Here is a 23,029-nt window from a genome sequence, read left to right on the forward strand (position 1 = left end):
TGTGGTATTTAATACAACTGAAGCGATAAGCAGAAAACGTAGATTACAACAGAAATAACTACAAAATTTCCTGATGTAGGAAGAACACAGACGGGCTGAGCGTGCCGCCTCCCCTACACCCCCCCCGTATCTCGGGGCCCCGCTGCCCCCGGTCGCCCCCTCAGCAGGGGCAGCGCTCTGAGGCGCTCCGCGGAAGCAGACGGCAGCGCGGAGAGAGAGAGGCGGCGGAGGGATACCGCCCGCCCTCCCCAGCGCAGCCGCGTAGACCCGGCGGCCGCCATTTTGTGTGAGCGCAGCCACGCCGGGGCAGGGCGGCGGCCGGGCGGGGCCCCGCCGTCATCAGCCGCGCCGGGCTGCGGGGCGAACTCTCGCGAGACCGCCCCCGCGGGAACACACAGGGGCAGGGGCGGGGAGCGGGCGCCTCGGCGGCCCCGCCCTTCCCCGCCCCGCCTCTAACCGAGGGCCCCGCCCAGTGGGCGGAGCCAGCGGGGAAGGTCCCGCCCCTTGCCCTCCCCTCCCCTCCGCTCCCGGCGGCCGGGCCAGGCTGAGCGGCGGCGGAGCGCGGCCGGCGCCTCGCGGCTCCTTCCTCCTCCTCCTCCTCCTCCTCTTCTTCATCTTCCTCATCCTCAGCCCCGGCCTCCTCCCGGCGCACGGCCCCGCCGCCCGCAGGCAGCCCCGGCTCCGGGCGCTCCATCTCGGGCGCCCCCCTCGGCCAGCTTCCGGAGGAAGGAGCGGCGCGGCGCGGCTGCCCCCTCCCCCTGCCCGCCTTCCTCCTCCTCCTCCTCCTCCTCCTCCTCGCTCCGGAATCACCGCGGCGCACGGACGGGCCCGGCGGCGGCGGCGGCACTCGCACACAATGGCGCTGAAACGCATCAACAAGGTGAGGAGGCCGTGCCCCCCCCCCCCCCCCCCCTTTTAATTAATTATTAATTATCATCATTATTATTATTATATTTTTTTTATTTAGCCGGCTGCGCCACAACCCTCGCTGATCAGGGTTTTTAGGGGGAGGGCACCCAGCACGGCTGGGACCGCGGTGTTGGGGTGTTGGTGTTGGGGTGTGTTTAGGGGTGAGCCCAGCCCGGCTCGGCCCCGCAAGCCGTGAGGATCCCAGCCCGGCTCCGAGGCCGAGCAGCAGCGGGGCCAGCCCGGTGTCAGCCCCACCGGGGGCTCCGTGGGGCCGGGGAGCGGCTCCCACCCCCCCCCTCTTTTCCTTCTCCTCCCCCCCGCGGCGCGGAACTTGTTCCCCGCATCGTAAGATGGCGGCGGGGCCGGGCCGGGCCCTCACCGGGCTCCCGCAGCCCCGGGGAGGCTCCTCCGCGGCTCCCCCCGAGCCCTTTTCCCTTTATTTTCCCCCCCCCCTCCTCACACACACCCCACAACCCCCCCCCCTCACCCCATACCCTCGGCCTCACGGAAGCCGCGTTGCACAATCGCGGCTTTCGCAGCGCGAGCGGGAAGGGAAAAAGGAAAAAAAAAATAAATAACAAAACACCACAAAAACAAAACGAAACGAAAAAAGGGGAAAAAAATAAAAAATAAAGTGGAGGGGAGGGAAGTTTAAAGCGCTGCCCGCTGACGGGAAAGGCCCCTTTTAACCCCCCCCCCCCCTCCCCTCAGCAAGATGGCAGAAAGGCGCCGTGTCCCGGCACCTCAGGGCGCCCGGGGGCTGCTGCTGCCACAGCCCCGCCGCCTCCCTGCCCTCCTCCCAGGGCTATCGCCGGGCTCGGGGCTCGGTTGGGATACTCCCTGCTCTGCTTTGTCATCAGCTCCTGCTTATGAAACTGCAGCCGGGCGCCGCAGGTGAGAACGCACGGTTAAAAGCGCAGGGGGGGTGGTTGTGCTGTGGAGGGAGGGTTTGCCTCCCTCCAGCCACCGGGCTTGGTGGTCGAAGCCTTGGAAAAGCCTTGAAACGATTCGTCCGAACTTGGGAATCGATAACCCACCCGCCCGGCTTCACGGTTTGGGCCTGTTGTGTGCGGTTTCCAGGCCTGCATTAATCCTCACGCTCTACAGGAGCAGCGAGCTGCTTCGCTCACCCTGTGCCGGAGTTTAGGATTCGTGCTTGTTTGTTTGTTTTGTTGTTGTTGTCTTTTTTTTTTTTTCATAAGGTGCTATTTTTAATCTATTTCATCACCCCGCTACAAGATACGCTTCCAAATTCACATGGGGGTTTACGGTTTCGATTTTGTTTTCGCCGGCCTGGAAAGTCAAAATGGTGATGAGCAGCCAGACTGAAAACAGTGCTTGCGAGGTGCTTTCTCCTTCAGCGTGGTTTCTGATAAAAGCGTTTGCTCGGATTGAGGCTGAAATCCAAAAATAGAAGGACCGATTTCATGACGAGGCTGTTTTGAATTGGGATTTTAGTCTTACCGACCTGTAAAGCCAGGGAATGGCCCTGTGACACCGGTGATCTGGGATCCCCTGTCTTCCTATAGTAAGGTCACAGATCAGACCTTGAAACTCTGCTTCCTTGCAGTACGTAGTTGGCACTAGATCAGAGCAGGCTAAAGAGAGACCAGGACCTCACAACATTGTAATCACACGTAGCTGGTTTAGTCTGACTCCTGGCATTACCTGTCAGGGCTGGAACTCATTGTCTCCTGCAGCCGATGACATCCCAAACATACTGGGAAGGCGTTTTCAGGGTCTCTGACCCACTTCTTCTTTATGGCCTTGTGTTCTGGGTAAAATAAAATCCTTCATTATCCATGGCTAAATAAAATTAGCGTGTGTAGATGTAACCTGAAGTATGTAGCGCCTTCAGAGTGCTGCCGAGCTAGCAAAGTCGGCTTTCTGACTTGGAAACGAAAGCACATGAGTGCTCGTGTGTTGTGCGTTGGGTTACCTGCTTCTGGAACGTGCTGCACTGAGCTCTTCCAGCTGCAGGAGCCGTCAGGTACACAGCCAGTCCCAGGAAGATGACGTTATGCTGGATCTCATCCTCGCATCTGTGCCGTCTGCCCCGAGGGTGGCCTGCATTCGATCGGCAAAACTCGGCTTTATTGACACGGCTCGCTTTGCGAAAGAGTGGCAGTTGTTTTATTGTGCCAATAAACGGCTTTTGCCACGGAATAATGGGAAACTGCTAAAATTAAGACGTGGGTTCCTTCCCTGAGGAGGATGATTTTTATTTTTTTTTTCCCCAAATAAGCACAAGGGCAGTGGAACGAATGAGCATCTGTTTATGAGCTTGTACGTAAATGCTCGCTGCGTGCTTGTTGAGCGGTAGCCGCTAAATTAGCATCCCGTGGTCGCTGCAGCGCTGGCGCCTGGGTTCGAACAGCATCACGTCTCCGTCGAGGGGAAACTTTCACACTGGAGTGCGGGGCCGGGAACGCGTGAAACGGGGAAAAACTCGGGGAGGTGACGTCATCGGCAGGCATCCGTTTTATCACTGCTGTGTACATCCGTTAGGGCGAAGCGGTGTGGAAGGCCTAAAAATAGAATAAATGCAGGAGGTGGGGATGCGTGCACGGAGCGTCTCGTCGGCGAAATCCTTCGGAAAACTTGTGCCTGCCGCCTTTCGTGTCCGTTTGGGGAAAGGCGGTGCAAGCCAGCATCATGATGTCAGGGGATGTTATTAGGGAAGAATTAAGCGGAGCAGGCATCCTGGAAGCTGGAGGTGGCAAAACCTTTTACTGCTACGTAAGTACACATAGGAGGCTTCTGTTGGCAGGTGTAGAGTGGAGACTAAATAACAGTTTTCCTCAAGGTTACAGCCTCCAGCACTATTCCTAGATGTATATTTAATTGCAGCTGTGCTCCCCCCCGCTGCCCTCCTCTAAACGCTCAAAATAAGAAATGCTACGAACCCTGGAGGCATTCATCATATTTTTAGGAGATGGGATGCAGTGTGCTGGGATGAAGGCAGCACGAAAATCTGCATCACTTGGACCGAAGGTGTAACTTGCGTAGAGGCAATTCAGTTGAAATGTTATAAAACCTGCTTGTTACATTCGTTTGAGATTGCCACTTGTTTGTTTTCAACTTAGGATAAAAAATTAAAAGTGGGCCTATCTAGAAAAGCTGACTGTTTGGAATTAGGCTTTGCTGGGTGAAACCTGCATGACTTTATTTTTGCAGGCCGTCTTGATTTGCTGTGCTCATTCAAAATCATTAAATACCTTGAACTTAGGGGATTGATCTTGCACCTTGTGTGAATGTCTAGAAATAAGTCTGAATTTGTTTAGGGGCTCAGGAAGTTGAGGTCAATTAGCTGATGAAATGCAGTTGATGTGAGATTAGTTCAAATGCTTTAAACGTTTGTGAATGCGCTCTGTGTCTTGCGTTACCTTTTTAATACTTGTGTTAATTCACCTCAGCCTGTCCAGGGGTACTCAAAATAGATGAGTCTTGTGTCAGGTAGGTAACGCCGCGGGGCCTTGGCGCTCGGTGGTTGGAAGGGTCACGGGTAGCCAGAGGGCAGCGGGGGATTTTGAGTCCTGACATTTCAGGATGGAGCGTTTGGGAGGAGCGAGTGTTGAACACCTTCGGTGTTTTGTTTGAGAAACAGAGCAAAATTACTCAGCATCACCTGGAAGCTGTCACCGTGTAAATTCTGTTTAAGATTTGGCTTGCTTGAATAGTCAAAGTGACATTTATCCTACAAACTGACTGTTATTAAAATGGAAATAATGCTTCTTAATTGGGTAGGTTTGACACCCATATTCAAGTACAGCGCTTCCTATAAGGCCCTGAGTGTGCTCTAAGAACTGATCTTTTTTTTTTTCCTTTCCTGGAGTGGAAAATGAATGCTTCCATACCTAGGAAGTTTGAGCTGCAGGAACTTGAAGGTTTCTCCCATTAATTGGGCTCTGCGCTTGTGAGACAAGTTGCCGGTCAGCATAGGTCTTGAAGTGTGCGCGCTGGAATCGGGGTTGTAATCTCGCTTAGGTAATTTACAGGACTTCGGGGATCAATAGTCCATTAGATGAGTACTTCTTGCATACCTTAAAAACAGACTTCTGGTCTGTTGAAGGATTTGGGTGGGATAATGCGCCGGGTAAAAGGTTGTCTAGCCAGCATTTTCTTTACGATCATTCCAGCTTTTAAAGATCTGTTTTTTGAAAGGAAGCCAACGCTTTGGGTATTACTCCCTACACGAGTTTCTTCTTCTGCAGGAGAGCTGAGGCACAGCTCTGCGAAACGAGCTCCCTTCAGCTGCCTCCCCGCTCCGTGAGCAGCTCCGGAGCACTAATGCCTTCCTTTGCGCTGCTGCATGGCCGGGTGGGATACAAACAGCTGTAGCAGCAGCTGCTGAACACGCAGCAGCGATCTGCCTCCTGCCAAAGGCATCTCCGTGCCTTGCAGAGGCCACCTCTCCAGCCTGGCATGCTCCCCTGCCAGTGGGTGTTTTCCTGGCAGACCTGGGTCGAGCTGAGTAAGGAGGGAGAGAGGATGGAGCTCCTTGGCCTCGGCTGGCAGCTGGTAAGGAGTGGTGGCAGGGGTAGCGCCTCTCTAATTCGGATCAGGGCATCGATACACAACGTCAAATAAGCCTTTCTGCTGTGGATAGGATGGTTTTGCTGCTTTAACTGCCCGCCCTCTGTTCTCCTACGGGTCCCTCCCTGTGCATCAGAGCTGGCAGGTGGGAACACGTGCCTTGTGCTCCAACGTCAGGGCTGAAACCCCAATATAAGCTGACCTCGGTTGGTAGTTCACACTAACACACTCTGCATCGAAACGGCTGAGGTACAGGCGTTTGTTTTCTCCTGTGACTGACGTGTTGTAGGAATCGGCCGGTAGGACGTGCAGGAAAAAATAAACTAGCCAGGGTACGAAACGAGAGCAGCTGGGATAATGTATATAGGAGCGCAGTCAGCAGCGCGTTCCTAAACATAATTGTGTCTGTCAAGTTGGCTTTAACGGTAGAGAGCCTTAAACAATGTTGAGTTGCACAAGCTGGATAGTTTTGGGAACTTCTTGAACCTACGTTTAATCCTTCAAACTCTAAACAGGAACTACTGAAGGCTCTTTTTGCTTTTTTTTTTTTTTTTTTTTTTTTTAAATGTTTTAAAACTAAACTTTCTCATCGGTGGACTTTTTATGGGGCGCTGATCCATTACGTTAAATGTGGTAGGTTGTGCAAGGGAAGCCATGCAAAAAATTAGTTAAAATTACATTTACAAGTTTAAATTAGCCTTTATGCCTTCGGCAACTATTCATCAAACACTTTGGTGTAGACAGGGTTTACTGAAAAATGGGCATTGTAGGTTTCAGGACTGAAAGATAAACGGAAAGGGTTTCTTTAAAACATTGTTCAGTGCACATTGATGCACAATAGTTAGCTTCAGTATTAAAATTTTGATGATAGGAAGCCTTTGTTCTGAACATCGCTCCTATAAGATGTGTGATAGGTTAGGCATCTTCAAGGTCTCACTGTAATTTTTATTCTGGTGTTAAGAAAGAGAGAAGGGAGGATGTCAGGCTGCTTTGCAAATGTTTGGGCCTAGAGGAAAAAAAAAAGGAAGGAGACGAAAGTTTAATCCTTTCCCCGAGCATCTGGCCACCAGAGTTTGAGGCTGAACTGAGGGCGGATGCTCGAGTGGTGTAGGTCGTGGTGGTGGAGGGGGGCACGAGGACTGTGCTGAGCTCTCGGCTGTTTTATGGGGAGTTTCCTCTCCAACCTGGGCTGAGGTTGGCCCGGTGCTCGTCGCTTCCGTCGTCTTCGTGTTCCTGGTAAACACGAGTGCCCCGCTCTCAGGCTGTATTTCCCAACCTTTGCTCGCCTATCCAAGTAATTACGCCAGGCAGTGCTGTAAATCGGATGACTGCAAACTTTGTTTTTCCTTTTGGACTCGGTTTTCATTTGTCCTTTCCCTGCGTAGCAGAGGAGAATCCCCTGAACGATGATGTGCCAGATAAGCAATGCCCCCCATCTGTTCCCCCAGTTCAATGTGGTGGTCGAAGTCTGTTTATAAATACTCTTTTAAACACCGCTTGTTGTTTTTTTTCCCCTCTTCTGCTCTTAAAGACCCTTCTGGACACCAATATTCTCTGGGTAGCTGAGCTGGAGCTGAACTGTGAGAGCATCTGCAGTTCACCTCGGGAACAGCTTGGGAATTTTTTTACATCGTTGGCTCAGCGTGAGCTGATTCTGTGCCTAACTATGCCTCGCTTTGAATGTAGTTTTTTAAAATTTGTTTGTTTTTTCCAAGTGTATCATTCTGAGTTGATGCTGAACGTAAGCTGCCCCTTCGTTCCCCAGCCGTTCTGCTTCAGTTAGCTGCGTGCCTCTCACTTCTCTTGTGGCCGGTTTCCACCGCGTGCCTTCGTGTCTGGGTGCTGCTCTGGTTGCAGAACCGACGATCTGTGGTTCTCACAGGGGAAGCTTGTAAGTGAAAGTATGTCAAGTGTCAGGATCCAGCCCTCAGAAGCTCGGGAATGGCAGAATTAAAACCCCCCAGTTATCACTGAACGAGCAGGAAGTGAACCCGAACTGCACACCACATTTTTTTCCCTTCTGAATATTTTAGGCAGTGTTCAGTCTTCATCCTGTGCTGATGTGCATTTGTGTTTTTGTAACCCTGTGATTTTCAGAGGACGGTTGTTGTTGTAATAGCCCAGAATTGGTGTGTGTGAAGCAGTCAGATTTTCTTCGTCTTGACTAAGACAGCTGCTGTGGGTTTTGGTTACTTGTGGGGAAACAAGCCATACTTCTGAGTCCAAAGCACAACTGTAGGATTTGCTGCCACCTTTTTTGAGTTTGTGCTGAATGCCTTTTTGGTGAGTGACCTCCTTTTCCAGGCAGATCTGTCCAGCTACAGAGGTGAGCTCTGGGAAAGGCTGGAGTAGAATAGAGTGACATTTTAGCTGTTGTAACAGTGAAATTTGCTGGAGACCATTGCCTACATTGTACACCTTCCAAATTTCAGAGCAGGTGAGAAGAGCTGTAGACAATAGCCCCTTTCACAAAGGTCTGGGTGCTGAAAGGCAGGTTCTCTGGCGAGATAGCAGGTAGTCATCCGAGTAGTTTGCATCAGTCCAGGCACACAAAGTGACTTAATTACAGCTGCACAGCAGTTTGGCATTTCCTTCGACTGCTCGGTTTAAAACCTGGATATTTCAATGTCTGTTTTTTAAGACGACATCATCATATTGTTGCTACACGTTGTACAACCAAGATGCAGTGGGTTGCCTGAGAGGTTTTATACTATGGAGATGACATTCTGAAAATTAGAACAAGTGAAATAATCAAGATTGAGATGATCCCAAGCCTTATGTTCAGGGCCATAGTGGCTTGGGTTTGTGAAGAAGCACTCTGCTCTCTGGCCCTCGGTTTTCAGTAAACAACAGCCTACATCCTTCTGTATTATGCACTGTCATTATACGTAGTTTGTATCCGTATTTTTAAGCGTTAGCCATCAGGTCAGTCTGTTCGAAATGGATAGTTTTCTGGTGGCTACACTCGTGTGTTGTGCCAGTGTCGTCGTATTCAGCTTAAAAATCCACATTCAGACTCTTTTTTTCAAACGGTTATTTTCTGCTTCCAGGGATAATTAATTTTCATGCTGAAACGAATGTTGCAAATGCAGGTGTGTGGGATAAAGCAGTAGTTCTTTGCTGGCTGACACTTCTTAATCTTCAAACAGGCTTAAATGTTCTTCCCCTCCCTTTATAGCTGCTTCCAATCCTTTCTTTTTTAAAGCTGTTTTCAGCTGTGAGCTAATGAGTAAAGACTAATGGAGTGAATTTTTGGATGCTTAGTTATTCGAGCTGTCCTGTTTATGACAGACTATATTAGACGAGCACTCAAATGCTGGTTTTTGTGTGGCTTGGTGATTTTGTTTTGTTATGTGTGGTGTTTCTTTTCTTTTAGGCTTCTGATCTAACTGCATATCACCTTGCAGTCCCTCCAGTGTAGAACAAGTCAGTGTCTGGAAACTTAAAGCAAATAAACTTCATTCTTCTCATTGTGCTCTCTTGACTAGAAACCAGCAAGCCGCAATTTATGATTTTAACAAGTAACCGTGTTACGAACCGATATTAAGTCTAACTATGCATTTATGCCAGTGAAGATGAGTGATGTTCTGCCACTCTGTATTTAAGTCAGCTGCTACTATCATTAAAAATAAGCCCTGGCTATTTCCAGCTTAAACTAGAAAAATGTAGCAGCGGATCTGCAGGGAACGTGAATTCTGAGCAATGGGAAGCGAAGGAGCTGCTGCCACCGACGGCTCTGCTTGCTGCCTTGCAAGGAGGGAGCTTGCCTGGGCAGCAGGCTGCCGTTTGCTACTGGGTTTGGAAACCTGAAAGGCCTGGAAACGTGAAGAAGTGCTGCAAAGAACGGTGAGGAGAGCAACTAGTTGCCCGCAGTACTTCCCTTCGTGGTCCTGCTCATGTCTGTTTGGATGAGGCGTCCTTCGTCATTCTTTAAATGTTCTTCACCCTTCGGATGACTGCTGTAATCTTTCTAAACAGCTGGCGGAGAGGAATTGTTTGAGGGTTCTTCAGCAGCTCTTCTGTCAGGGAAAAAAACAAAAGGCACTTGGTGTTTTATGGTATTGCCCAGGATCCTGCGTTCACAGTCACGTGCCAAGCTTTCACGTCATCAGCTGAAGCATGTAGTACATATTCTGTTAGTTACATGACGTATGTGCAAAACAAGCGCTTAGCTTTTTAAGCTATATCTGTCTTGAAGCTACTGGTTTATTTTTGGGCTAGTGTTTTGCTGAATTCACGGAGAGGGGGCAGATGAGCCCAGAATACATCTGTTTTTCCACAAAAAACTACATTTACCGCATACTTGAGGTGAACCTGGCGGCACACCATGGTGCTGGATTTGTGTTGAAGCAGGTTGGTGTGTGGCAGGAGCAGGTATGGTGGCTGCACTTCCAGTTATCCAAAACTGGTTTTCCAAAACTGGTGCAAAGATGGGCCTGCGTGCTTCATTGCCGTTGTCTCTGACAGCAGCAGCGCTGGTCCTCGGGCCTTAAATAGCGCTTAAATCTGTAAAATGCCGGGTGACTAATCCACCCAGTGGCGAGGTAGGCACTATCACGACTTTATATTTGGAAACTGGGGCACAGGAATGGTGATACGCCGGAGCTGGACCGGAAACCTGCGGCAGAGCCAGAGCCTGGGAGTCACGGTTGTAATCCAAGACTAATCCGTCCCAGCGCATCGCCCTGAGCCCAGCCTGCTGCGGCCACTTCTGTGCGAAGCCCTGGGAGTTGGTGTCTTGGGAACGTCGCTTTTTCTTTTTCCTAAGCCACCTGTAAAATGAAAAACCGCAGCAGCTGACTCCAGGAAAGCGTGGGCTCTACTTGGGGCATTTCTAAGGATGTTTGGGATGTAGCTCGGGATCCTTTGACAGAAGAGAGCACTGCGGAGACTGACTGGGAACAAGGAGGAGCAAAACTGGAGGGACTGCAGCACGAGCAGCATGAAGCCCTTATGCTCAGATATTTTACAGAACAGTGCTGGGGACTTTATTTCTTTACCATTTTACTTAGTCTGACAAACTTCCCATGGTCTTGGTAAGAAATGGTGAAAGTGGGGGAACAATTCTGAGCTGCCTTCTATCAGCCCATGGCAATTACCAAGCTTAGTTCTGCTTCTAGAAATACTTCCAGATGCAGCATTTGCCTGGTAGCAGTCAAGATGGGCTATTCTATAAGCTAAGAAGGCAAGTCTGTTTTTCCATGCTGACTTGGGGGGGAGGCTCCTCCCTTTCCTCGCATGAAGCCCTTCAGCTGCGCTCCGAATGTCGCAGCCCATATGTCTCTGCTTGCCGAGCTTCCAGTTATTCCAGTTTGCCCCTTGGATCCGGCAGCAGGCGCTTCTTCAAGTCACACGGGGAGAACTTTCTGCTCCCCGTCTGCGAAGAAAAGCCTCCCTCCTTTTGTGTGGATGCCGAGTGTCACACGCTTAAACGGCGAGGTAAAAATAGAGCCGGTGCTGCTGCAAGCAGGAAGAACCTGCCCGCGGTTGGTTGGCCGCTGCCTCCCTTCTTCCCCACATTTTAAACTCTGCTGAAACAAAGAGCTTTGCTACAAATTTTACTCCGCTGACCACCCTTTATTTAGCCCATTGGAGTCACTGCTTGCTTCCTCTCCAGGCTAGTTCAAATGTTTCAGAGAGGTAACTCTCCATGGACATGTATTTTGAGTCTGGATGACCAGAATATTAATTGTACGCTATTCTTAATGGTACTGACACCTTTTTGATTTTTTTCACTGGGACTTCCTAAATATTTTTCTTATACTTGGAATTCTTCTTATTTGCCTTTCCTTCTTGGATTATTGACATACTCTTAGCATTTTTTTTCCCCTGACATGTTAGAATACCTTATTTATCAATTGCTTTTTATCTTGAGTACTGACTTCTTGTTTCTCTGAAGATAGTAGTACCTTTAGAGGAGCTCTCAAAGCTGTTGTGTACAACAGCTTTTATCTTCAGCAGTACGCTTTTATGCTGGTCTTCTCTTGCCCTTCTTCATACTACTCATTTTAATAATTTTGATAAACTGCATGAAGAGCCTTTTCGTACTTCTTAGTCCCCATGACAGTTTTCCAAAAATAGGATCCAATATTCTTCCCTGATTAAATCAAATAATCCAGTAATAACTACACAGCTACGTTAAAATACAAACACTTGTCTTTCTGCTCGTTCTGTTGCTACAGTTTACTGTAAAGGGACAAAAAATCCAGTGGAACTTTTTGCTTCCAGGTGTCGGAAATAAATGACTGATCCTTCTTGTAATGGAAAGGCTTTTGGATGAGAAGAAAGCCTGATTAACAGGACTTTTTGATTTGCCAAGTGCAGGAGCTGGGGATCCTGAAAACTAAGAAGAAAAAAAAAACACAAACCACTTTCAATCTGAAAGTTCTTTCACATTTCTTCTTTGCCTTTACATGAATGATACCAATATAACTTAGCAAATCTACTGAACAGTATATGGACCTAATAAGTGGTATTTCCTTGCAGAAATAAGGATTTCACAGGGAACACCAGCAATAGGTGGGGAGTGCTATATGGTAGAGGAACGCCCTGTAAAGGGATGTACTGTGGTCTGGAAGGAGCTGTTGTCCACCCTTGGAAGTAACAGCAGCAGTGAAATGGACCGTAATAGGAATTTCACTGTGCTATTGCTTTTGAAAACTGGTACGGTTCAAATTTGCAGGCTAATCTCATTCCAGCGCAAAAGTCAGATCTGGTTAACTGGGAAGGTGATGAAAATTGGCCTGTGTAGGGTGGTGAAATGCGGGTCTAAGAACATATGGACTTAGGGACTTGTAAAAAGTAAGGGTTTTTATATATAACCTATGGACTTCTACACATTGAAATAGTGTTCTCTTTTTGTGTTTGAAAGAACAAAGGTGTTCAAGCTCCAAGTAATGTATTTTTCTGCTCGTTTTGTGTTGGCTTACATGTACTACATTTTTATCAAGTGCGGAATTTGTCAAACGCAGAGGATATACATCAGGCTCTTCCTAGGCTGAGTTGTTAGCTGTCTGGTCCAAGTGTGCATATTTCCAACATAACAGGGATGCCTGGGTTTCTTAAATGTCTGAGAATGTAATGGAAAGTTCTTGTTTTAGTGGCTTGTGTGGACTTGTAGTAAAATAACTTGTGTGCGACTGCTAATATATGGGAGAGGAACTGAAGATTTTCCCCTTTCTTGTGACTTCTAGATGCCTTGACAAGTGCAGATTTATAGAAGTTCCTGAAGCCATTTTTAGATTCAAAACTGAGCAGGGAAGAAGGAAGGTATCTCTTACATTCTTCAACTGAAAGCATACATTTCATTTTAAAAGACACCATCCAACCAAGTAAACTGCGGAGTGTTTAAACAAATCAGTGATGTGTTTGAGTGATTCATCACCACAATCTTGATCCTAGACAAGGAATCCTCCATTCTAAGTTTCTGTTTTCATTCCCTCTGTAACAGGGAGGGAGGGGACTGGTTTCTGCATTTCGGTCAATTCGGAATTTTAAAGGTATAATTATCATAAATACAAAGCTTAAAATTAAAAAATGCAGATATTTTGCCTGGTTCCAATACTTACCAGCTTTCTAGTCTTCTTTAATATACACAAGAGTTATACACAAGATTTATCCCTGCTGGAGGTAGTGGAGAAAAAGAAACTGATTTTCTGGCATTGTTCTGTTCTTGTTGTCATCGTTTTGAATGTTAGTACCGGATGTTATGCACTTCGTGCTTCTTATGCCATGAAGACTGACTAATCAGTAGCGTTCTCAATTCCAGCTTAAGGCTCCTGTAGCTAAGACTTGATCATTAAAAATCACAATCAGAAACTGGTTAGACTTAGCCCTCTTCAGGCTGCGTACTCCTGTTGTCTCTGTCCCTTCTCCAGCAGGGTTGTCTTGACAGGAACAAAAAGTAATGACATGTATTTGGAAAAGCAGTCCTTGTAACTGTTCAGCTTCATAGCCAGTTTTGGGAGTCATCATCTTTTACAGAGATGTTTCTGATACTGATCTGTTGGCGCTAATAGTTGTTACTGTATGTTCTTCTGTGTTTGTTTATGGAAAAACTGTTAAAGCTTTTTGTTGGATGTTGAGTGAAAATGGCTGTTGAATTCATTAGTGTTCCCTCTCTGAGCAGATTTTTTTTTTTTTTTTTTAAAGGAACTTAGTGACTTAGCCCGTGATCCTCCAGCACAGTGTTCAGCAGGTCCCGTCGGAGATGACAGTAAGTAATCTTAAGTTTTATGTTTTGCTCTACTAACTCAAAGCATACCATGCCTAGATAATAATGCGGAGTTTTTCTTTTGTAGTGTTTCATTGGCAAGCCACAATTATGGGACCTGTAAGTATTCTAATTCTTGTGACGTAATATTGAACTAGTAGTTCTGATTCAGGAACAACTTGTGTGTTTTTTTGTTTTGCTTTGCTTTTTTTCAACTCCCATTATCAGGCTTTAGCTCTAGAGATACTCCTTACAGTAACACAGAATGAAGGAGGGGGAAAAAAAATGAGTCTGATGATTATTGCATTGCTGTGACGTTTTACCAGGACACATACTTGAGCTGAAATAATCTCTAGAACAATGTAAGCTGTTATCACTTTACTTAGAAACATTGCCTTTAATTGTTTCTGCTGTTTGAATCTAGCGTGGGTTTTGCTTGTAGTAAGAGCTCATCCTGGTTTTAGTAATTACTTTGGGATGCTTTTGTGCAGATTTTGAAGCAGATGAGGGAATCTATTTGATCTAGTGTCATGTGCTGAGGTCTTGAGTGCTTTTGGGAGTAGAGGGTAAAAGTCACTGCACTGTGAGGTTCTGGTTATGACTGAGGAGAAGAGTGTGTGTTAAATGTATGGTACGTATCTGAAACCTGAACAAGGCCATTTCCTTGTTAAAGAAGGCAAATGTTTCCATTTATGCTTTTAGTGAAGACAAACACTTGACATCTGGAGTTCTCAGGGCTGATTATTTATATTTAGGAAACAAAACGTTTTGTAACTTGAGGAGTCCAATATGAGATGCCAGCAGGTCTGGAGCCCTTAAGTGATGCTTCTGGTGAGGCTACAGAGCAGGAATTAAATATCGGTGATGCGGCATCGCCCAGACTCTCTCTCTATATATCTGCAAGTGTGGTTTAAGTAGAACACTGCAAGTTTGTGTATTAGAGGTTCACCTGATTGGAAAAAATGGCTTTTTGTTCCCAAGTCCCTGGTCCTCATTGATTGTAACGAGGTGCCTCAAAGATAAAATCGTTTAACAGCTGTATTCATGTCTGAAATGCAAGGTATTTTCTGTGCTGTACTCAGTTTGATTTTATGTATCTGTGGGGTTGTAAGGTATTAAACATCAGTCAAATTTAAAAAACGGGATTATTATTTTTAGCTTCTCCTTCTGGTTCAACAATGTACAGCTCCTTTCTTTCCCCATGTGGTTTTTGTGGTGCCAGTCAAAAAGGCCTGCTTTCCTGTTTCAAAACCGGGCCTTGGAAATATCCTGACAGTGTGGTGTTGGTAGCTTTAGTGCTCCCATGGTGTTGCTTAGTGCCTTTAATAAAAGACAAGGGTTGCAGTACCCAATCATTTAGCATTCCCCCTCTGCAATATAATATTATACAGGCTGTGATTTTCTTTGTAAGGGTGCTTGCATTAGTTTATCTTCAGTTTTAACAGATTCTGTGAGGAGTTTGCTCCTGCAATTGCTAAAATGCATCCTCACGGAGTATTTCTCGACCAACTGCAAGAAGTTACATCTTTTTTGCTAGGTTTCGGGTAGAGATTGCATAGGATATGCCCTACGTGTTTCCAGGTTTCAGTCCCTTGTCTTGTGTTGCAGAATTTAATTTGCTCTTACTTAGCTAAGAAAGATTTATTTTGTGCTTACATTGGTGAGATGTGCTTACATTGGTGAGATGTGCTTACAAGGAATATGAAGGTTGAATTTACAAATAATTCAGAAGTGTACTCTCTCTCAGATACATTTTTCATAGGCACGAGCCTGGAATTAAGAGTGTTGTAGTCTTCAGGTTAAACAACAGAATACTTGCTTCACTTTGGAAATTTAATTGTAGTTTCAAGTAAAAACTTCTGACATCTTTCTTCTTGTAATTAGTAACTTAGGCAGTCCATATTTAGTCACCACGTTTTTCCCATACTTCCTATCAGCTTTTTCCAAAAATCCAAATACTATTTTACTGCTAATAGTTAAAGCCTGAATGAATTATCCCTGTAACTGTTTCTATGGAGCAGGGGGAATGTGTTCCCCCTATAGCCAATCATGGTGAATTTTTATTAGAGAAAGGGAGGAAGGATTCACTTCAATCTTGATGGGTTTTCTTTGTCTGTGCCCCCCACCCCAAGGAACAAGGAGCTAGCTGTGCATGGGTAGGTTTTTTGGAGGGCTAAGCAACACCTAGGCAAAGGATAGAACCTAGAGGGAGGCCCTTGGCCACTGTCAAGTTGGGTGGTTATAACAAATCAGCTCCAAATGCAGAACTTCACCTTTTTGAACTTGTTAGAGAGGACTTCCACTCTGTTACCATTTACTTCTTGGATGCTTTTGTCACATTGCCCTGTTTGGATTGGTAGAAAAGTTTTCTCTGAAGCATGAACTCAGAGGTCCATCCAGAATGAGACCTGTTCAGTATCTGTTCAGTATCACTCAATCACTAGTAATTGAGTTTTTACTGTGTCCATTACATTGGTGGAATAAATAGTCTGGTCATTTAAATAAGTTTCATTATTTAAAAGCAACATTTTCAGTGAAATTTGTCCTAAAGATGGTAATAGGAGAATTGTTTGTTTACTTTGGCAGAATGACAGTCCATATCAGGGTGGTGTATTCTTCTTGACAATTCACTTTCCTACAGACTACCCTTTCAAACCACCTAAGGTAAGTGTTGATTTCTCATTTGTGATGTTAGCACTCTTTAAGGAACCAAAGACAGGATTGAAAATGCCAACATCTTTCTTCAAATATTGTCAAGGTCTCGCTTCTTTCATGTGCTACAATATCTTACATGCCTTCCTATCACCAAAATGAATGTGTTGGCATATATTCTTAGGAGCAAATTCATATAAGTGAATTCTGATTGTCTTGGAATTATGCTTGTTTTTATTTCTGTTTTTCTTGATTGTTAGGGAAGCTCAATAGATTTGTGTTACTGTAACGGAATTCTTGCTGAGCAGGCTGTCGGGTCTCACAGCACAGCTGTTTGGGTTCTGTAAAAACGTGACCCCATGGACAGAGATTAATTTACTGAGTGCCTGAAATCAGCGGTGATGGTACCTGTTAGAATTTGGCAGTAGTTACAAAATAAGACAAGCAACTAGTAAAACTACAACAAAAGCCTGTCTTCCAAATTCCAGGCAGTGTTAAGGTGCACGCTGGCAGTAACTATCATCTTTGAGATTCTTTAGCCCTGCAATGGCTGTGTTGCCATGGTTCAAACACTTGTGTTAAGTGTCTTCATCATGGTGCAGACACCTGTGATTAAATTGCAGCTTCCTACTTGCCCTCTCTCTGTTTGAAGTAGAATGCCTGGTAGTTGGAAATGGAGAGGTTGTGGCTCGGCTGCTGTTCCATGAATCCGCGATGGAGTAGAACTACTTAATTCTTTTCTTTTAGAGCAAAAGGCGTTGACTAATAGCTTGACTGAAAAGAGAGGGTGACATCATTGTGGCTATAAACCGAAACGCGTTCTTAGTATCATTTTTTTTGTTGTTGCAGGTTGCATTTACAACAAGAATCTATCATCCAAATATTAACAGTAATGGCAGCATTTGTCTCGATATTCTAAGATCACAGTGGTCTCCTGCTTTAACTATTTCTAAAGGTAACTTTTGCAAAGGAGAAATGTTTCCATCTGGTGTTGAATACTGTGCTTTTAGCTCTGATTGTCTTGAGCTTCTGCCCATCTCTTGAATTTTCCCTTACTTAATGTAGCCTGTGTTTTTACCAATTTGATGATAATATCTTACGGCATTTTTAAATGGGGGTTTGTTTTTTTCAAATACCTTCTGCTACATGGCTGTAGCAGCCAACCTTATCTGGCTGCTTATTTGCTCTGATATTCATGGGAGAGCTTACTAGCGTGGTCCCAGAGCGAACTGCCAGCATTTGGACTGAAGCAGGCTTGTGAAACTACATAAGGCTGAGGAATTGCATGTTTGCTGTTCTCCATGTAAAAATACTCCTGCATATCAATTTAAAGATGACTTCCATTTTTAGTAGTGAAGTCTTAATGTTGGTTTTTTTTTGTTTTGTTTTGTTTTTTGACTGAGTCTGTCCAGAATTCCATGTAAAATTATATTGGCACTTGGCTGTGGTAAACAAAAGAAAATGGTTGTTGATACATGTTGCTTTCTGCTGCCCTGCCTTGGCACTGTATTACGTTAACTTCCTGAACACGGCTTACTGATTATATACTTCAAGATAAGTTGATGTTGTCCTGCAATACAAGCTTTGTTGCTTTCTTCATTTTAGTACAGTAAATAACATCTAATTCTCAAATGTTTTCATGATGATCAAATTTTGTTTTTCCTCGAAGCTGCTGGTCACTGTGGCTTCAAAATGATCCATCAAAGTGCTGCTTTGTCTATAGAACTTGTAATTCCTGTCTGTGTGAGGAGTAGGTTTGTGATCTGAATGTGGATTCCCTACATTTTAATGTTGTTACTATGTTTTTCTTTCAAAGCCGCTGTGAGAGTAGAGGATGCAGACTTTACAGCTGCCTGCAGGAGCCTTACTCCTTTACTTACAACACACATGTAATTTAGCCAATGCAGATCAGGGCATACCATGCTACAGAGAAAAAAATCAGCCCGACCAAAAATAAATAAATAAACGCTGGGTTTAATAACTGAAAATATGGAATATGCTGGTCATTAGAATGCATAATAATATGCTTTAGTTGCCTGCTACCTTGCATCATAGTGCAAGGTACGACAAACAACAGTGCTGTTTTCATGTATGCTTACTGAACATTATAAGTATTGGGAAATAGTTCTTAGGAACTTCTAACTTAGTCTATTGGGTTTTTCTTGTTGTTGTTGTTTTTTAATTTCAAGCGGTCTACAAAATTATTTTGGCCATGTGTCAGGAAAAGGTTATTTGGACTCTCTAGCGTGCTGACATTGTGCTAACGCAGAGAACTGTGCTCCATTGTTTCTGAGATCATTGCTCCTGTTTTGCTATTGAGAATTTTTTTTTTTACAGTTCTCTTATCCATTTGTTCACTGTTATGTGATCCAAATCCAGATGACCCTCTAGTGCCAGAGATTGCACGTATCTATAAAACAGACAGAGACAAGTAAGTACGGAGTTGCGTAAGACCAATATTTTAACAAACTTCATGAAGAGTGCTTTGTCAGACTGCAATTGTATTGAGTGAGCCTTTTGTGAAAATCTGGGATGGAGAGAACTTGTGTGTCAAAGTACCTATTCTTGGTAGTGCATAACTTAACAACAATCTTTGAAGTTCAGGGGGAAGGAAACTTATCTTTTTCCCACAAGTGTGACAGTATTTGAAAGTACGTGTTGCCCATTTCTTGGCTTACTATGCATAAGTAGGATATATTTAGATTGAGGAAAAGACAGCTTTGTTATTTCGGTGCTTTTTTCTTTTTAGAAGTAGCCTGGACTTTAATTTTGGAGCTCCTCTTGAAAAAGGCTTAACTTTTTTTTTTCCTATCTGTGTTGAAACAACTGTTTTTGTTCCTGACGTGTTTTTAACATTTTGCACAGATAGTTATATGAAGTAGCCTTTGTTTGTTTTATATATATATATTAATGCTAAATATACTTGTCCAATTAGGTACAATAGGTTAGCAAGAGAGTGGACAGAGAAATACGCTATGCTGTAGGGTAAGAATATCTGCACATTATGGTGCATTTAACAAAATGGAGGCTTGTCAGCACTTGAGTGCTGCATGCTTTAAGGCACTGGATTAACTAACAGATAATGGATGTACCAGTTACTGAACCTGAATATTTAACAGCTTGATCTGTGGTTAGTGTGAATTGTATTGGCTAGTTACTTTCTCACAGATACCGCTCTTGCATGGTGGGGGGGAAAAAAAAAGATAGTGTGAAATAATTACCAAGTTAGAGCCAGTTTGTTATCCTGTTCTGGTAAGTATTTACACACATTTTGCCAGAATTTCATTAAAAGTGATGCCCTGGCCGCAATACTTTGTGATCAGACCATATGCATGAATTTGGGCAATCCAAATTTCAACTGTTCGTTATTCACTGGTGTCCATCTTCTACATTTTCTAAGCTAGGAAAATGTATGGGTATTATGTTGTGCTTGTATAGTTGAAAATTAACTTCTTACTGACAAGCATGGAGTTAAGTATAAACTAATTCAGCTCAATTCCTGTGGAAGTAGTGTACATAAAGATATTATGATCTTTTTTTTAAAAAAAAAAATTGTTTCAGTGGTGTGTTCATGTGGAAAGATAATATTAAGTATGAAGAAAGTTAACTGTTGTTTTACTCTAAAATGAGAATTTTGACATAAATTCTGTATCCAATGATATTATTAACCAAGTAATCTTTACTTATGGCATGTGATCCCCTGTAATCTTTATCTAAGAACAATATTTAAACAAAACACTCCCCTTGCCCCTCCTACTCCAAGTGGTCTCTGTTCCTTCCCCTTGAGTACTTTTTCACAGGAGATTTCTAGCAAATCTGCTTGCCTTGAAGCTCAACTGTTTCAAATAAATTTAAGGACACCCTGGTTAGTCTAGGGAAGGATTTTTTTAATTAATTAATTTATTTTTTTAAGTTTAACTGTATGTTATTACAGAAGGACTTCTCTTAGTGTGAAGAGATTAGGGAGATGGGGATAACTTAATACCTGATCGTTAACCTTTTAGGAAATTGTTATTTTCATGATGGCAGTAACTCAGTTCCTGTTGTTCTTTGCAGGTACAACAGAATATCTCGGGAATGGACTCAGAAGTATGCCATGTGATGCTACCTTAAAGTCAGAATAACCTGCATTATAGCTGGAATAAACTTTAAATTACTGTTCCTTTTTTGATTTTCTTATCCGGCTGCTCCCCTATCAGACCTCATCTTTTTTATTTTTTTGTTTACCTCCTTCCATTCATGCACATGCTCATCTGAGAAGACTTTAGTTCTTCCAGCTTTGGACAATAACTGCTTTTAGAATCTGTAAAGTAGTTACACAAGAACAATTGCCCAAGATTCTGAGTATTTTTTCTTAATGGAGCATGTGTATTATGTGGCCAATGTCTTCATTCTAACTTGGTTATGAGATTAAAAAACAAACATTCCTCACTGCTCTAACAGATACTGAAGATACCACCTGAAAGGGTGGAGGGGAGATGGATGTTCAGTTTTCTCCTATCAAAGGAGCAACTTTGCTGTCGCAACATCCATCTTGTTCCAAACCTTCCAGTGTTAGAGAACTGAGGTTTTATTATATATTTTTGCTCATAACTGATGTGTCTGGAGAATTGGTACTGAATCTATAGCATCAGCAGAACAGAAAATGTGATGTATCTTATGCATGTCAATAAAGGAATGACCAGTTCTTGTTTTACAGAGAATGGAAATTGGAAGTCAAACATCTCTTGTATTCCAAAGTAGGGTCTAAGAACATTTTTGTAATTCATTTAAATTTTATTAGGAGGCTTGGAGCTATTAGTTAATCTGTCTTCCAAAACACTGTTTAATATAGCACTGAATAAATGATGCAAGTTGTCAATGGATGAGTGATCAACTAATAGCTCTACTAGTAATTGATTTATTTTCTTCAATAAAGTTGCATAAACCAATGAGTTAGCTGCCTGGATTAATCAATATGGGAAACAAAATCTTTTGTAAAAGCAAAGCTGGTTTTTGTATATACTGTTGGGATTTGCCTCATTGTTTAACATCAAATAATGATGTGAAGTTCAATAGAGTGAATCTTTTGCCATTTTCAGTTATAATGCTCAGTCTGTTGCAGGTTGACACATTGTTCGGCCTGATGTATGCAGAATTAATAAGCTAACCTAGTAGTGTAGCCTTAGTAGTGTGCTACACATGGTGCTGGGAGCCCAGCGTTCAAGGATGGACTGGGGACCCAGCAGATCTGAAGTGGTGTATTGTGGAGACACTTCCTGATGCACCTGTGTTTGATGACTGAGAACCTTTTTCTTCACCTTGTACACTTGACAGCTGAAAGATCTTAACGTGGGAGTAATGATGAGGCAAAAAAAAATATAAAATAAAGTACTGTTTTGATGTGGGAATTGTCATGAGGCTGTGTTGAAGTGACTTTACTATGTGGGATGTTCGTTACCGTTGAAAAGGACTTGTTCAGCCATGCTGCCATTTACATTAATGACTATTTTAATGCAACAGACACTTTCCTCATGTCAGGTGACTAAACGTGAATAAAGACTCATTGCTATTGGATTTTTGTTCTACAAGAAACATTGTCTTGTGCCATTAGTTTATCTTTGCAGCAACAAGGGCATTATTAAACATCCGGCTCTCCTCTTTCCTGCCCTCTTCATATTTTTCCTTGTTTAATTTTTTTGGTCTCCATTCTTAACATCCATAGCTTCATTTTCTCTAGTCCTGTACTATCAGTTTATTGTGCACCTGTGACTTCGCACTGGCACCACTTTTGCACTGCTTATAGTTATGTACATTCTGATTCCTTGTCCCCACATGGATGTGGAAAGCTAGATGTAAAATAAATGTTAAACCTTAATTTTTATAAAAAATTTGCACATGTAGTTTGGACATGGTTTGTTCTGGTTTTAAAATATGAAAGCGAACTTTTTGAAGTCCAGTTGGCTTGAAATTAAGAAACTTGGGCCGTCTTTAATAGTGCATGCCTCACTGAAATGATGTGGTTGTAGATTTGTTGATGAAGCTGCAGTTCATGCAGTGTTTCTGCCTTGCTAACCAAAGGTTTTTACTTGCACCATTTTGCTGGAATTGGTTATACTTGAAATACAGCTGCCAATAGCATTGCTACTGAGGTAAAAGCTTGTATTTTTAAGCTGGTGAACCTGTTGTTCTTACCTTTTGGGGAACTGTGTTAATCTCATGCTTATTGTTTTGTCTTGGAGCCATAGCCACTGAAGTCACCTATGTGGTCAACTAGGAAGGTGTCCTGTGAGATGTAAGGCACCGGACTTTGTAAATCTCAAAGGGGTGTGGATGAGGGAGGGTGAAGGAAGGAGAAGATAGTAAAATATTACATGGAAGTGTTCTTTGGACCGCTACGTATTTCTCTTGTATATCTGTGATAATACTTCTGTGGTAAACTTCTGTGGTAACTTCCTGTAACTGGAAAGCATGTTTTTGATGAAAGAATTATGGGTGAATTGCAGATGTTATAACTGAGTGCCAGAGGTCATGCTGAGACTTAAATCTTACATTTGTGAGGTAACATAGCAAGTGTTTTGTCCTTGAAGTGGTCCTGGGTAGCGTCGCACGCAGGCTCGCTGTGGAAGTTGCGTTTGGGCCTCACTCTTGAAGGAGGTGGGAGCTTGTGGGGAGAAGCTGGTTAGTGTAGGCCTGTGGGGAGATGAAAGAAGTTAAGAGCTTCTACCGAAACAGAGAGGT

General features: G+C 44.0%; 1 protein-coding gene across 2 annotated transcripts; it reads left to right on the plus strand.

Annotated features, from left to right (window-relative positions):
• Window positions 1-482: 482 nt before the first annotated feature.
• On the plus strand, window positions 483-21,865 carry UBE2D3 (ubiquitin conjugating enzyme E2 D3). Of its 2 annotated transcripts, XM_084286289.1 has the most exons (8): window positions 483-880; window positions 13,597-13,660; window positions 13,746-13,777; window positions 16,244-16,321; window positions 17,159-17,264; window positions 18,647-18,740; window positions 19,245-19,294; window positions 20,366-21,865. In XM_084286289.1, the coding sequence occupies exons 1-7, from the start codon at window positions 857-859 to the stop codon at window positions 19,291-19,293; spliced, it is 447 nt and encodes a 148-aa protein (XP_084142415.1). In that variant the 5' UTR covers window positions 483-856; the 3' UTR covers window position 19,294; window positions 20,366-21,865. The 2 variants fall into 2 exon arrangements, with proteins under 2 accessions (XP_084142415.1, XP_084142416.1); XM_084286290.1 differs by lacking the exon at window positions 19,245-19,294.
• The last annotated feature ends 1,164 nt before the right edge of the window (window positions 21,866-23,029 follow it).

The sequence above is a fragment of the Netta rufina genome (genome assembly GCF_964035555.1).
Source record: "Netta rufina genome assembly, chromosome: 4".
NCBI lineage: Eukaryota > Metazoa > Chordata > Aves > Anseriformes > Anatidae > Netta > Netta rufina.

What these genes read in the sequence shown, in the direction of transcription:
- UBE2D3 (XM_084286289.1), top strand. Translation starts at nt 857, where the DNA reads ATGGCGCTGAAACGCATCAACAAG. An exon ending in ACCCTTTCAAACCACCTAAG is followed by an intron (nt 16,322 to 17,158) that starts GTAAGTGTTGAT and finishes TTGTTGTTGCAG; the next exon opens with GTTGCATTTACAACAAGAAT. An exon ending in TGCTTTAACTATTTCTAAAG is followed by an intron (nt 17,265 to 18,646) that starts GTAACTTTTGCA and finishes TTTTTTTTACAG; the next exon opens with TTCTCTTATCCATTTGTTCA.